The following is a 16570-nucleotide window of genomic DNA, read 5'->3' as shown; positions in this document are numbered from 1 at the left end:
CTGGATGTTGAACTGCAGTAGGTGTCATCAAAGTACCATGTGTTTGGTTGGTTTGAAAAGGAGTGAACTTTCGAAGGTGTTGGCGGTTGCGGATAGTTACTCGGCCTGTGCCATCTACACGTATAACATACTGGTGATATTGGCGTACTTCAACAACTGTTCCTGTACGTTCCCATCTTCTGGGATGGTTGCCTACCAAGTTCTGTATGTATACATGATCTCCAACCTGTAGTGTTGGCAGGTGATGAGTGTGTTCATTCCACCGTTCATGTTCCCTTGAATGACGTTTGGCAAGAGCTATCTCTCGGTGAGACATTAACTCAGTCCATGTTTCATGTGGAGAATATCTACCCATCAGTATGGGAATGGCATCACGAATGGGTCTCCCAAACAGAATCAATGCTGGTGATGCTTTTGTCTCTGGGTCAATAGAATTTCTGTACATTAGTAAGGCTCTCTGGAATTTGTCAACATCCAGAGATCCAACAGCAGTAATGTTGTCCACCAGCATTCGTTTTACTGTTTTTACCGCTATCTCAGCCCTGCAGTTAGCGTGTGGGTTTGCAACTGATGAAAGTCTATGACGAACTCCACAGGCCTTTAAAAACTCTTGAGTCTTCCCTGCTGTGAACTGTGGACCTCCATCAGACGTCAACTCTTCTGGGATTCCAAATGTCACGAACGTCTCACGAAGTCTCTTGACAAGTCCTTCGGCACCTGATTCAGACTTGTATACCATTGGCCAATTTGAATACCTGTCAACAATAACTACATAGTCATTACTGTTATATGTGAAGTAGTCACTGCAAATTATCTGGAATGGATAATCTGGAGGTGTTATAACAGATGGTGGCTGCATAGGGTTTGACTTAGCCATCTGATGGCAGTGAACACATTGGTCTCTCACCTGGGCAATATCTACTGTGATCTCAGGCCAATATACAGAGTCCATGGCCCTCGCACGCATAGCGCTGACTCCTTGGTGGGCTGCGTGTAAAGCATTGAGTACTGGTTTGCGAAGAGCTGGAGGTATAACAATTCGTTGGCCCATAAGAACTACACCATCTACGGTGCATAAACTGGATGCAAAGCGATGGTAAGGACGCAAGTCTGTTGGTAGCTCCTTGTAGTCTTCTGGGAACCCTGCTTCCAGCTGCCTGATTAGATTTACAAATGTAGGGTCTGATGCAGTGGCCTCACGAACCATTTTCCAAGTAACAACTGTGATAACAGCATTCAAGGCACAAGTGGCAGCAGCGACTGTAGAGGCGTCATTAGCTGTATCATTATCCTCTGTATGTAGACATAGACTGGTAAGTGTATCTGAATGATAATGAACAGTCATTTTAACTAGGGAATCAAGTTCAGGTGCTTCACCAGGAAAGTTCAGACGATCTGGTGGTCCAACAGGATACCGTGACGCTGCATCTGGCCCAAGGTTCTTTCTGCCTGGTACATGAAGAATTGTGAATCTGTACCCTAAAGTTTTCTCTTTGAGGTTGAGAAGTCGTCTGTTGTCGATGTCTGTAAGTGATCGATCGTTCAGAATCTGTAGTAGTGGCTTGTGGTCAGTTGCAACAAGAAGGTCTTTGCAACCAAGAACATAGTAGCGTGTTTGGTGAAGTGCATACACAACAGCCAAGGCCTCACCTTCAATAGGAGCATATCTACTTTCTGCTGGATGTGTGAATCTGCTGCCAACTAGACATAGTTTCCAACCGTCATTACAGCAGGTAGGGGTTTTACTTGAGCACTGACAGTACTTCTGCATCAAAAAGAATCCAATTCCGTCAACAGACCAGTCGGTAGCTAGGCATGTCATACGAGCAGGGTCAAAAAGACGAACACCTTCCTTCATCTCCTGGATAATGATCTCTTTTGACTTGTGAAATACTTCGTCTAATTCATGTGTCCAGCAGAATGTGGTGGATGGTTTCAATAGAGCACGAAAAGGTTTCATTTGTCTTGCCATTGCAAATGCATATGCTCCTTGGTTTATGAGCCCAAACCAAGCTCTTGCACCAGTAATGTCAGTTGGTGTTGGGAAGTTGCTAATTGCATCTAGGAACTTAGTACAGTCGACTCTCGTTATCTCGAAGTCAGTCGGACCAGAGAAATATTTCGAGACACGCGTAGTTCGACTCAAACGAATACCGGAAGTATGACAGACCAAGGGAAACAACTCTTGCTTAGCTGGGTATGGCTAAAATAAATCCCGGTGGATATGTGTTGGGGATCGATATTCTGTTCTGAGATCGATGTATCTTTATGTCATTGTGTTTTAGGATTATAATAAAATTGTGTTTCTTAGTTTGTTTCTCTTTTTTCTTTGTACAATAACTCATTTTCTTGTGGTTTCTAATCGATATTCTGCTCTGAGATCGATGTATTTTAATGTAATTATGTTTTATGACTATAATAAAATTGTTTTTTAAAGTATGTCTCGCTTTTTTCTTTGTACAATAACTCATTTTCGTGTATAATATTTTACATTGGTACATAACAAAAATACGATTTGTTTTCAATAATTTAATAATAATCATCACATCAGCACTAACAATAGAAACAGTTGTACAATAATAAACAAATATCTTTAATTAAACACAGATAGTTTTGAAATTTTTTAATGTCTTTCAATCCTGTTTTGACGACTCAGCACTCTGGAAAAAGATAGATATGTCACTTTGCTTTACACACAAACTGTGGAGGTGGTGTTTCATCACAAAAGAGTTAACAAAGTTCAAGTGAGACATTGTGCTGTTCGAATTCTGAACGGTCTCGAGATGAGCATTTAAGGTGTTAAGAGCAGCAAACACGGAATTCATTGACGGTCTTGGAGGGGGTACTGGTTCATCTTCCTGGTCACTCTGATCGTCGGTTGCTGATCTGGAGGAGATGATATCGTCTATGATATCTGTGTCTGTCATCTCTGCGGACGTTGTCAAATTGTCGTCAACACTTGTGTAGTCTTCTATACTGGTACCGGTTGGTAACCCGATTCTGCAGAGTAGCGCCAAGGGAATGTCGTCGTCTGCATCGTCGTCGATATCGTCACTAGGTGTGATGACGGGGGATTCGAAACCTGCATGGTGATAACAGTTTGCTATTGTTGTTTGAGTTACTTTACTCCAGGCATGATTTAGCATACGAATTCCGTCAAGGACGGTTATTGCAAATTCAGTTTTAGTATCAATGGCAGTGATTTGCTTTTGGATGACTAATTTACGATAGTGAAGTTTTAAATTTCTTATTACACCTTGATCCATTGGTTGAGTTACACTAGTAGTGTTTGGTGGTAAAAACACCAATTTAATTGACTTTAAACCAGGAACATGAGGATGAGCTGGACAATTGTCCACTATCATAACTATACGTCTCTTTCTTTTAGTCATTTGTTTATCAACTTGATGAAGCCAATTAATGAAAAATTCTGAAGTCATCCAAGCCTTTTTGTTGGCTACATACTCCGTAGGTAATGATTTAACATTTTTAAAACAACGAGGATTTTTAGATTTGCCAATGACAAGAATAGGCAATTTATCATTCCCAGACATATTTGCACAAACTAAAGCAGTCAACCTTTCCTTACTTTGTTTGCCACCACTACATTTTACATCTTTAAATTCTAGAGTTTTATCAGGTAATAACCGAAAAAATAAACCAGTTTCATCTGCATTATAGATTTGATCAGGGTAGTAGTCATTAAGAAGATTGGACAATTTATTTTTCCATTCATTCATTTCATCTGAATTTTCTTGAACAGATTTTGACTCCCCACAGATTTTTTTGAAAGCAATATTGTGACGACCTTTAAATCTTTCTAACCAACCAGAAGAGCATTCAAATGCATTTTCTGCAATGCCTAAACTTGTAGCAAAGAATTTAGCTTTTTCTCTCATCAACTCCCCTGATATAGCAACATTTTGATCCCTAGCATTTTTGAACCATTTTAAAAGAGCATCTTCGACCTCTGGAAATTTAGCAGTTCTATATTTTTTTCTTTGTGAACCCATTTCTCCCGAAAGATATTTTTGCTTTATTTCTTCACTTTTTTTTAACCAAGTTGATAAAGTAGACATAGGAATGCCAAAATCTGAAGCAATTTGCTTTTTTGTTTTACCACCTCTCTCTACTGCCATAATAGCATCATATTTTGTCTCGTATGATTTAGCATCTAATTTACGTTTTATGCCTTTGCCTGTTACTGCCGAGCTAGTTATCCCCCCAGTTTTTAGGCTGGGTCCTTCACTAGCTTGATCAACATTTGTAAATCTGGCTATCCCCCCGAGACAAAGCTCAGGTCCTTCACCAGATTCACGTGTAACAGTTTCATCAGAAGACATTGTGAAAGGCATATTGAATAAAAACAACGGAACCTTTTTATAACACAAGTAAATATTTTCTCAAATTTGAGAAATTTAAATTTCTTTTAATTTTCTTTCATTTCTTTTTATTTCCGCGAGAGAAAACAAAAGATTAAAGACGCCGGTTGAGAAGTATTGAGTCGCTCACTTAATCGTCATGTATGAACAACCAAGCGCTAATTAGTGTTTTATTCAGGCTAATTGATTTTTAACTTCTAAATAACTTTAGATAATCTATAACAATGCATCGCAAATTATTGATTATTGACATCAAAGATAATCATAGGTAAACACTCTGTCATAAATCAATACAGTGTTCAATGACCGGAAATTTGATAACAAGTGTAATGTCGGATTAAGTCATCATGAAATCGATTTAAATCCCCGAGGTCACGTTTTGACACATGTGTATAACTTCGACATAAAGAATGTAATTAAAATGTTTTTGTTAACCTTGGGACCGTAAATTTAATTCGAGACATCCGAAATTTCGACTCATCCAATTTCGACTCATCAGGAGTAGAAATACATGTATCTATATGGAACAAAGTTCGGGACCACGTGAAAATTTCGACTCATCCGAAATTTCGACTCAACCGAGTTCGAGACAACGGGAGTCGACTGTACTTGGTCGTATGTTTGTTGGGGTGATTGTAAGTCCTGCAAAATTGACAGTGTCCTGAGCAAATTGAAACTTCTTTGGGTTTAATGTAATGCCGTTACGAGCACACAGGTCGAACCATTCACATGCCTGAAAAAATGCTGCTTCAATGGAGTTCGCCCACATACATGTGTCATCCACACATTTTACCTTGTCGTTGAAGTTAGATATTATAGCATCAAATCATTGATTGTAAGCGTCACCGCTGGCCATAAATCCCTGTGGAGCAACCTTGTACCTGTAGCGCCCCCATGGTGTGATGAATGTTGTGAAATGGCGATCTTCTTCACGAATAGGCACTGAGTGGTACTCATTCCAAGCGTCTGTCACTGTTTTTGTTATACCTTGAGGGACACGGTCAGTGGTAGAGGTTGATGTTCACATACATTAAATGTTGTAGCACCATAGTAATCAAGAAGCCACTCTTTAAGTGACTCTACATGTTCCTCTGTGGCCTTCAGACCGGGTGGTAAAGATGTGGGAATAGGTGGTGGTGAAGGTCGACGTCTAGGACAAGAGCAGGTTACATCTTCAGAGCTTTCCATAGATGCAGCAATGTTTGGAGATGTGACTGTTGATACATTATGAAAGTTGGTGTGAATAATTCCGAGAGATATGAGTGTTTCTCTGCAAATGAAAGCTCTTTCCATGGTATCAGAAACATAACACAATAAACGTGTTGACATGGCACTGCTAGTAGTGTCTTTTGTAGTAACACTTACTGCGACTGCTCCAATTACACCGAGGTCTTCCTTGATAGCTCCACGCATCACAAGTTTTACTGGAAGGATATCCTTTTCTGTTATGCCAAGACTGTTTGCAGATTGTAAAGGTATGATTGAACTCTGGCATCCTGTATCAGCCACCATGGACATAGTGATTGTCTTAAGCTGAGAAGTGTCTTGAATGGGATGTCCAAACGATGAATGGTCCTCAGGTAGGGGTGTCATGTTCACCAGGAGCATTGGGTGTGGTTTTGAGGGTCTAGCCACCCAGTGTCCATCAAATATGTGATGTTCAAGACGTGATACTTGGTTTGTCTGTTCAGATGTAGTGCACAGCTGCTCATAGATATAACCAACTTGTTCTTGTTCTTGATCTTTGGTTGATTTCCCTTGATTGGACAGGTTCCTGTGGCCCTTACCTTGAGTGCAGATTCTAGAAGATGCATCACGGTGGCCCCATACGCAACAGGTAGTGCACTTGCTGCAAGATTTAGTGTAATGACCTTTGACTGTGCATTTAGAACATGTGAATGTCCAAGCTTTACAGAATCTAGACCTGGCCTTGCGATCATTCCTCTGTCCATGAGCAGGACCACCACAAGCCCAACATTTGGCTCCAGCTGCTTGCGGTCGTTTCTGAGTATTAAATGTGGCACTCATAGCACTCACTAGCTGAATCTCCTACTGCACTCCTTGTGACTTTACCCTGCTCTTTCTGAGCAATAAATGACACAGTCTCTTCTAATGTTCTATCTGTCTTGGAGTCACCTAGCAGGTCAGACATAATTTCTGGGTCTGCAATACCTCTTACTAAATTGTCTTATTATTTCATCACTATAGTCAAATGTATGGTTGCAACCTAATTCTTTACACGTTGCTTTATACTGGCACAGTGATGCGTGGCCTCTGAGACTGGCCAAAAAAGTTCTGATATTTGAACCAGGTGATTGAGTCATCCTGTTCAATTTTATGCGTTGGACTAGTGTGCTTTCTTCTTTGACAGCCAGCCTTTTGATTGCCTTTAAAAGATCTGTCTCTAGCATACTAGCAACATCACCTTGAAGGTCACGCATAATATCTGTACGCAGATTAGTGTCACAGCAGTAGAAAAGGGCTGTAGGCAAGACATTGTCTGTGATCGCCATCCCTGTTTTATACATCTTCCACTGTCTGGTGAATGCAGACCATTGATCTGTATCACATCCTGTGGCTATAGACGGTGGGTCTAATTTTAACTTGTGCGTTGACGGTTGAGCCAGAGGTGGGTGGACGGTTCTGTCATGAATCTGTAGAGCAGTGGTTAGAGCAGCAGCAAATGCTTCATCTAGGTCCTGAGATTTCCAATTACAGTCGTCAATAGGGCACTGTAGGACTGGCATTGTAAATTCACTGTGGTAATTTAAGCTGTTAGTTGAGTATCAGTCATAAATGAGAGTCAACATCTTCCTAGGTTTATAGCTTTAATAATAAGGATGACTGATATCTGAAATGAATACACAGTATATAAGTAAATGATTAGTTATAAACATTTTTTGATCCGAGTCCATCGAAATTGTTGCAATCATAAGAATCTTTTTATTGACACTTTGAAAAATCCGTAAGTGACATGTACCTTAGGTAAAGCAAAACTGCCATATTTCACATATTCTCATTTTTGTAGTGGCAGCCGTATGCCTTTTCATGTCGCTCGGTTCACTTTGCAGAATTCGAAATTGTGATCGTCGCTGGGCTTCCAAAATGTTGTGTATGAATTTTTTTGCTAAAATTTCTTTTTGACACCAATGGTCTGGGCGGAAGGAAATCTTTGGTATTACAAAATAGCATACAGTTAGACCAATCAAAACGTTTGAAATTAAAATTAGACATATTACAAAATTCCCAATGCAAGTTGTTTGTAACGTTAGCTTCCAAAATATTGAATGAAAACTTAAAGATCGTTATAAAATGGCTTTGGGAATAAACTAATTGTTTATTTCTGTATTGCTGTGAACATAATTTAAGTTCTCTGATAATCCAGAAATGTCAAAGTTTATATTTCACTGCTATTAAGGAAAATGTTCAAAGTCACATACAACATTTTGGAAGCATGCATTTTGTCAAAATTTTCAATGCCTGTGTGTAAGGTATTTTTTCCTTGGAATAAATTCAATTTACAACATTTTGGAAGCCCAGCGACTTTATAGGTTCTCGATTTGAATATGCTGACAATGTTTCTTCCATGACATTAAACAACAACAAGCAAATAATAAGTACCGGTGACTTTTTTAGATGGATTTCTTATATCAAACTTTTTTAAATGATCTGATTCTAGAAATTTTAGAGCCCGTTTCTGATTCAATACCTTGCTGTATAAGTGTCAAACTTCCCGTCAAGATGACTTTAAGTTTTCTGATTTTGTTGGGTTTTTTTTTGGGAGAGTATATTTCTGAATCACTTCTAAATCATATATGTAAGATGCAGTGGTTCATCCTTTAAATGAAAGAAGGTGGCATGTACAGTTTAAACACAAATATAAGGTACTCTAAGCAATTTATTTTAGTTCAAAGCATTCAATAATTATAGTGTAATTATATTTTAAAATGCTGAACTTTTAGTTGTGGTCGGTCATACAGATATGATTGAGTATAGTGAGTATCCTTATCTGAATTATAGATTATGTGTTTATGTAACTTAAATTTTTTTGATGAATGATATTAAGCAAACATTATAACACGTGTTGTTCGTCCTTCAACTTTTATCAGATGAAAATAAAATAATGACAGGGATTATTAATCTTTCACAAAACTATAAAACTATTTAGATGTGATGGAGAGTTCATGTATTTAATTGCAACGCAAATTATTTTACGATATAATCACTGGTTGTGAATTTTTTTACTGAACTCCGCAAGTGAAATAATGTATTAACAACGTGTAGCAAAATTTGAGATACTTTCTAATTTGTATAGCGGTCACATTGTCAGATCACGAAGACAAGGTAGTACAATATGAGTATACCTATCCTATAATGAAAATGCAAATAAGCTTATTCTAAATTGAATTAAAACTGTCGGCGTTTTCAATTTAAAAACCTGTAACGTAACTGTAGTAAACTTACAATATAAATTACGAAAAATTGTCAAAAAGCATGATTCAGAATAGAAAAATAAAACAAATATTTAAAAAAACATTTACCATGGCAAATTAACACAATTACGGGATGTATCAGTACGAGTCATATGTAAAAAAACACACACAAAGGTTTATTTAGCATATTTAGTAAAACTTTTAAAAAAACAAAAAAAACAGGAAAGCCAAAATTATCATAGAACAATAACACACTGACAGGATGTATAAGTACAGAGCCACGTGAATTGGATACAACCAAAAACACACTAAACAGTTAAGGTAATGGAAATTTAAAAAAAATAAAAGAATACAATAATGCGTTATTAGATGATAAACCACGTCAGTATTCAGAATCTATACTTCAAGACCATCGTATAATATGTATGATGTTGATACGGAATATTTACCAACAAGGTTTAGATACCTTCCAATGAACTTTTTTTTAGAAAACGAACGAAACACTCTTTGACATACCTCTGGTACATCTAATTTCTACTCAGACACTGGTGACGCTTTGCACAGTCTGAGTACCAGCGCAAGCTCTTGAATTTCGACTTTGATGGGAAATGTATATCCCACATTCAGGAGAAATTATTCATTGCTACTAGGATTCGGAAAATTTATAATTTCAAAATTAAAATCATCTCGTTTGTCATAGATTCTGGTCTTGAGATGACTGTGTGTGTCATATTCGAGGTACATGTATAAGTTTTTTTTTTAAAAGAGGCGGAGGAAGCCGTGTCTGTTGTTTCTTTTATTTCTAGTTTTGATGGAAATATTATTGGAACTCAATCAGAAAAGTATGCATCGTTAATAGAAAGAACATCATCAATATATATATATATGTAATATTGATTTACTCAACATTTTTGTAAATTTCCGACAAAGGAAGTTTTAAAAGACATCGTTGTTTTAGAACTAGGACGAAAAAAAACTGGATTATTCGTAAATTTGATATAAATTATATTTTCAATCTACAACTTAGAGATATAAATAAACAAAAGGGCAAAATCTACGTAGGATTTTGCAATATGATACAATTCGATGTTTTATAAAAGTCTCATTTCTCAAACGAGAGGGTGTTTCTCGGCTACAATCTTATTGAATGGCGACATTTGGCCGCGCAACACCTTCAAGTTTGAAAGACCATTGATAAAATGCTTAACCTTATTTTTCCATTGACTTCGTTGATTTTTGCATTGTCATCGGCAGGTGTGCTTTTTGTTTCTAACGATAGTTTTAAATCACGATTATATGCTCGGAATTTTAAACAAATTTGATTGTTTAAGAAAATTAATGTTCATTTGTGTTTAAATTAAATTGACAATTATGACTTATCTTCTCTAAACACATTTATTAAACTTAAGTTCTTCTCAAATCAAATAGTCTTTAGTAACATTTGATGATATTTTGTTCTGTGACCAAGAAAAGGCCATGTATACAGACTGGAATTGTGTTGTTATTTCTTTCCTTCTCAACATCATTGACATAATATACGATTTTGCTATGAAGTTTATTGACAGGTTGTAGGGATTCTATAGACATCATGGTAGCAAGTACAATTATATAACAGGATGAACCCTAAATAGTAGAAATGTTGCTGTTTTGTAATCTGCTAAATCAGGTAGAGATTCGTCGCTTTGCATGCATAGCAGAAGACGCACAAAGTCTCGCTCATTTGCGATTCCCTCAGATCATACTGCAAAAGTTACTTTAACAAATATTGACTACAAATACTTCTGATATAAACGGTACCATCTGTCCTTTTATTATGATGTTGGAAGTGTATGAACAACATTGACTTGCTTTAAGCCCTCACACAGTCGGCTCGGTGCAGGAAAACGTTTAGTGAGCGTTTAAATATTTGCATGCGTGACGATGGAAAGTTTGAACAGAACGATCGCCATTTTGGTTTTAGTAAGATCTTTTGGTTTGTTGACTATTTTAGCTTGTTGTTCGGTGTGAGCCAAGGCTCCGTGTTGAAGGCCGTACTTTAACCTATAATGGTTTGATTTTTAAATTGTTATTTGGATGGAGAGTTGTCTCATTGGCACTCACACCACATCTTCCTATATCTATTTTGGTTTTGATTACTGTCTTCACAACGGCTGCTTTCAATACCACATTGGTTAGCTTGACAGACTGCTTTCCACGATGACGGAGTACTGGTCGATGAGTCTCGGACGTTTTATTAACGATGTCTGGAACCATAATCAGGATCAAAGTCTTGAGACAGTGAAATGGTGGTTCATAATCTAACATTTTAATTGGATATAACAAATTTATTCAAAAAACATAAAATCAAAAAAAAAGGACAAACGGGAAGACTTTTTGTTCTTTAAATCATTTTTAAGGTGAAGTTTCTTTTGTTCATACCTACCAAGTGTTTGATATTTATGTCCGTTCCTGTAGTGACGTATTATCTAGAAATAACGTTATCTATATGTATAACTGGTCATTGTTTAATGAATGTATTAAGTTACAATATATAACTTTCAACCTTAGTTTACTTTATTCTATCATTGATACAAAGATTAAATATTATAGTTAAGCTGCAAAGGAAGAAACCATATAATAATCACGTAAGGTTTTTTGTTGTTATCGGATTGGTTTTTTTTTTGGATAAGTGACTTTCCGTTTTGAATTTAACAAACTTCCAATCATTATAACTGACAGAACAGTTATATCGGTACTCTATATTTTTGTTAGTTTTTTTTTCAGTTTGTTAACATCTCTTACCTTAACACCACGAAAACTGTAATCAACCTGAAATTGAAGGTCATTTTTCAGTATGAGTTTTTCAACTACTAGTATGTATTTTTTTTTAATTTGATTTGATTAACACAATTTAATTACTGCTGAGTCAGCTTTCATATTGTATAATTATTATAAAGCATAATCAGAAATGAAGAGGACCGTCAAAACTTGAAAGCAATGACTACTTCATCCTTAATATGTCTGACGCATATATGCTTATTTGAAGGAATTAAACATATTGAGTGTATAATATGTATTTAGGCTATGAAGCACTCGTGAAAACTGCACTCAAAAGTAGAACCAACATATAATATATGATTATCGAATTTACACTTATTTCATCGAATCAGCAATCCTTTTATCTATGAATATATACTGAGGAACATATATTATCAAATCAGCATATTTTCAGATTCATTATATAGCACTGACTAATCTTATCTTGTTTAAGTTGTATCCAATTATACAATAAAATCAATTTGAAAGCAGTCGCATGTACTAGGAAAAGCAAAACAATAAACAGAAAATCACTTTAAACAAACTTGTATGTACCTTTTGCATACAATAATTTGATAAAAACAATTATGTTTTGCATTTCATTTGTGAATAACATTATATCATTTCAATAGGTGATTAATAAGATATGCAGAGTAGTATGTTTCTTTAAATTGAATAACAAGTCCTTTTAGAGTACTTCACAGAAGTAGATGGATATTCTAAAATTGAATTCACCTTTGAAAGAGCATGAAAACATTAACGACACAGTGTTTGCTTGAACTTTTATCAAAAGCCATATTTATTTAATAACTGATTAACCGGCACATGTTTTATCATTTTTATATATGTATCCTAAACGTTTTTTTAGAAGTTTGTTTAAATTATATAAAGTTTTTATTTAGTGTAAATGTATTGATAGTAGCACGTCAGATTTAACCAAGATGTAAATACTAATTTGAGACAGATTTATTTTTAGAGAAATAATGTTTTTCTTGATTTCTATTATATTAACTTTGTTTAAGTACCATGTGAATAAGGTCTAGAATAGAATAAACCTAACGGATGAGATATTAGGCCAAGAAGTAGGTGGATATTTCTGATGATATACTAGTCAACAAAAGAAACGATACAAGACTCTTTTTTAAATTAAAGATAAAGTTTTCCGTTCATTGGACCAATATTGAAGGAAAAAGTAAAATCACAAAAATACTGAACTCAGAGGAAAATCAATTAGGAGAGTCCATAATACATGGCAAAATCAAATAACAAAACGCATAAAAAACGAATGGACAAGAACTGTCATATTCCTGACTTGGTACAGGCATTTTCAAATGTAGAAAATGGTGGATTGAACCTGGTTCTATAGCGCTAACCCTCTCACTTTAATAACAGTCTCTTAAGTTATACTTAATCATTATGGAAATATAAATCCATTAAAAAAAAAAAAAATTTTTTTTGCTTTTCTTACGTTTTTTCGCGAATTTGTTTTTTTTTTACCAAATTAACATAAAACGACAATTTCTAAAACAGAAGTTGCAACTAATGATGCCAACCTCTCATTTAAAGGGAAAGACAATGTTTGCCATCAATTTGTTTTTAAAAATCATACAGTTTCTTCGTTTATTTGTGAAACAAAGTTCCTCCCCACGAGAAATAGTTCAAATGTATACGTTATCAACTGATTTACCATAGACAGTATGTGTAGAGCGATATCCAAAAAGCGTTAACAATCTTAAAATAATCCGAAAGGTTTCAAATTTACTTTGTGTTGCTTTCATATCTAAAGCATTAATTTGAGACGAAAATGAATAAAACAAATTTTGCATTTTTTGAGATTTCAAAAAACACTTTTTTTTCCAAACAAATTGAAAAAAAACAATATTTCAACCCATTAGTTATAACATGAACATAACTTGATCAGCATATTGAATATTTTTAAACACATTTGAAATTTTATTCAGTAGTTAAAAAATTATGGGTCGATTTTTTATTCAACTTTCCGCAAAACTAATTTGCACCCTATGATCGTTTACACGGAACTTAGATACTCTCCGACAAGTTTTGATTTTCATTATTTCATGTGCATACATTGCAAATGAAAGCTTTTTTAAAATAGTGTATCTCTTTTTGTTTTTTATTTAATACTTTTAGATAAATTATATTTCAAAGTCGTGTATCGTTTCTTTTGTTGACTAGTATATATAAGAAGCAAAATTAAAACTTGTTTAAATGTGTTTAATGAAAGAGGGACCAAAGATACCAAAGGGACAGTCAAACTCGTAAATCTAAAACAAACTGACAACGCCATGGCTAAAAATGAAAAAGACAAACAGAAAAACAATAGTACACATGACACAACATAGAAAACTAAAGAATAAACAACACGAACCCCACCAAAAACTAGGGGTGATCTCAGGTGCTCCGGAAGGGTAAGCAGATCCTGCTCCACATGCGGCACCCGTCGTGTTGCTTATGTGATTACAAATCCGGTAAAAAGTCTAATTCGGTAGGTCAAGTTCATGAAAGGGAAGGGGATTGTAGTTACGACGTAAGGAACATATCCGATATCATTTGTGAAACGGTTATTCCATAACGGTCAACCAACTCGCGATGGCGTCCGTAAAATTTACGAAGGGATGATTTCAACTTCACCATTTGGAACTCTTGGTTTAATAGCTTCCTTGTGAGCAGTTACCCTCTATCAAGAAAATCATGATAGGAAATGCAAGCACGGGAATATCGTATCAATTTGGAGATATATACCCCGTATGCAGGTGCTGCTGGAATGTTGCTACTTAGAAATGGAAAGTTCACAATTGGAAAGCTGAAATCATCTCTTTTGTCGTAAAGTTTTGTCTTCAACCGACCCTCATTGTCAATTTCTTGATGTAAGTCAAGATATGAAGCCGACTTAACTGTATCTGTAGTATCCTTTTTATCTCCAATTCGATGGGATAGATGCGATCCACATAGTCACCAAATTTTGAATTGTTTAGTGAAAGAACGTCATCTATATAGCAGAAAGTAGAGTAAAAGGATATTGCTAACTTCTTATCTTTCTTCCTAAGAAGTTCCTGCATGAAGTCAGCCTCATAATAATAAAGAAACAAGTCAGCAAGTAGAGGGGCACAGTTTGTTCCCATGGATATGCCGACAGTCTGTTGAAAAACACGTCCTCCGAACGTAACAAATATGTTGTCAATCAAGAAATCAAGCATCTTGATAATATCGGTTTCAGAGAATTATTCATTTGAATCAGAATGATTCTTTACAAAGTAGGATTTATCCCTCCCTAAGACAAGATACTTGTATCTACGTTGGCCATTCTTTTTTATGAAGCAAAGTAATACCAACTCTTTTAATTTGCCTTTTAGTTTGGAATGTGGAATACTTGTGTAAAGAGTAGAAAAGTCAAATGTTTTAATACTGCTACAAGATGAAAGAGAGTTAAATTGTATGTACTCTGAAAGATCTTTGGAATTTTTAAGTATCCACATCTGATTCACGCCACCTCTAGAATAGGCAGTTTCACAATAACTTTGAAGCCCGTCTTTGATTGCTGATAAAATGGATGTTAATAATTTAGAAAGGGGTTTCGTGGAGCACTTGGAAGACCCAGCAATATTCGTTGTTTGTAAGGACACTTAACGTAGTTTAGGTATCCAATACAGTGATGGAAGATCCAGTTCTTCATCTTTGGTTGAAAGAACAGACCTATGATTATCCAGGATTTCCTCTTTGGTAAGTTTAGTTTAAACATATTTTATTGTTCAAAACAAATGGATTAGACACAAGTTTTCCAACTTAGCTCCGTCTTCTCCATAATATACATGAATATACATTATATTTATATAGCACATTACATAAATTTGTATTTTTCTAATAAGCATGAAGGCATGAAAAATAATTAAATAAATCACAACTATTGTTACTATAATATTTATACACAAAGAATAATAGAAACGGCTCAATGGATATCAAACGTTCTTCTTTTAAATAATAAAACACACCCAAACGATTAGTCTAAAGGGAAAACACCTACTGTTATTAGTGTGTGTTTTAAATGACTTTCTATAATATTTACATGTATAAGTTGTAAAAGTAACATGCAATATTGTGAATATATATAATTGTGATACGGACATTAAATTCTGCCGTTAAAAATGCGGATAAAAGGATGACAAAGATTTGATGTAAGTATCGTTTTTGTTTTAACTTCAATAATTGAAATCCATTGAGGCGAAACATTATGTTACCGTTATGAACAATAAATCAATCATTCGAACAATGCATCGTCTGTACTTTAGACTAGTAAATAAAACAATAACTAGCAAGGTTGTTATCAGAGTGAGAAACGTTGAGTTTCTTTTATATATTTATGTACTGCAGAAAATATTGCAAAATTGTCTTTTATATCTAAGTTGTCATTACCAAACAATAACAAATCAATTGTAACAGGAATGTCTAAGTGGGTCAGTTCAGTAAGCATAACATTTCTTTGCGATGCAAAGTTATTACAATATAATAAATAGTGTTCAACACTTTCACTAGTGTACCCACATGCACAATATGCATCATGTACTAAGTTGGCCTTGTTTAAATCTGCGCTAAGTGCACTGCACTTGTTGCGTAGCCTTGCATGTAATACAGATAGCAGTTTATCTCCATAAAAATAGTACCTAGGAGGTTTTACATTATGAAAATACAGTTGTTGCAATTGTAACTTGAAAGAAAAGAATGTAGGAATTTGACGAATATGCAAATCTAATTCATTCCACAATGTAATAGAAGATGGAAAAAAAGACTGTTGATAAACTGATAGACGATTCAATGGTATATTAATGTTATGTCTATTTCGCAGGTTATAATTATTAGTATCTGATACATACGGAGGAACCAATTCTTGTAAATAATCCGGTGTTTGATTATTTACAATTTTATAAAACATGGTCAATTTTT

The 16570-nt window shown here is 35.2% G+C and overlaps 2 protein-coding genes across 2 annotated transcripts; both read right to left on the bottom strand.

The window, feature by feature from the left end:
• Positions 1-2483: 2483 nt before the first annotated feature.
• On the bottom strand, positions 2484-3266 carry LOC134716551 (uncharacterized). Its single transcript, XM_063579562.1, has one exon. The coding sequence runs from the start codon at positions 3264-3266 to the stop codon at positions 2634-2636; it is 633 nt and encodes a 210-aa protein (XP_063435632.1). The 3' UTR covers positions 2484-2633.
• Positions 3267-3309: 43 nt separating this feature from the next.
• Positions 3310-4343, bottom strand: LOC134716550 (tigger transposable element-derived protein 6-like). The gene is made up of 2 exons (XM_063579561.1): positions 3590-4343; positions 3310-3317 (listed from the first exon to the last, which is right to left on the bottom strand). Exons 1-2 carry the CDS (start codon positions 4341-4343, stop codon positions 3310-3312), a joined length of 762 nt encoding a protein of 253 aa, XP_063435631.1.
• Between the last annotated feature and the right edge of the window lie 12227 nt (positions 4344-16570).

This window comes from Mytilus trossulus, chromosome 4, assembly GCF_036588685.1.
Source record: "Mytilus trossulus isolate FHL-02 chromosome 4, PNRI_Mtr1.1.1.hap1, whole genome shotgun sequence".
In the NCBI taxonomy this organism is placed as follows: domain Eukaryota; kingdom Metazoa; phylum Mollusca; class Bivalvia; order Mytilida; family Mytilidae; genus Mytilus; species Mytilus trossulus.
Note: the sequence above shows the minus strand (reverse complement) of the source record. Positions and strands in the feature narration are given on the sequence as shown.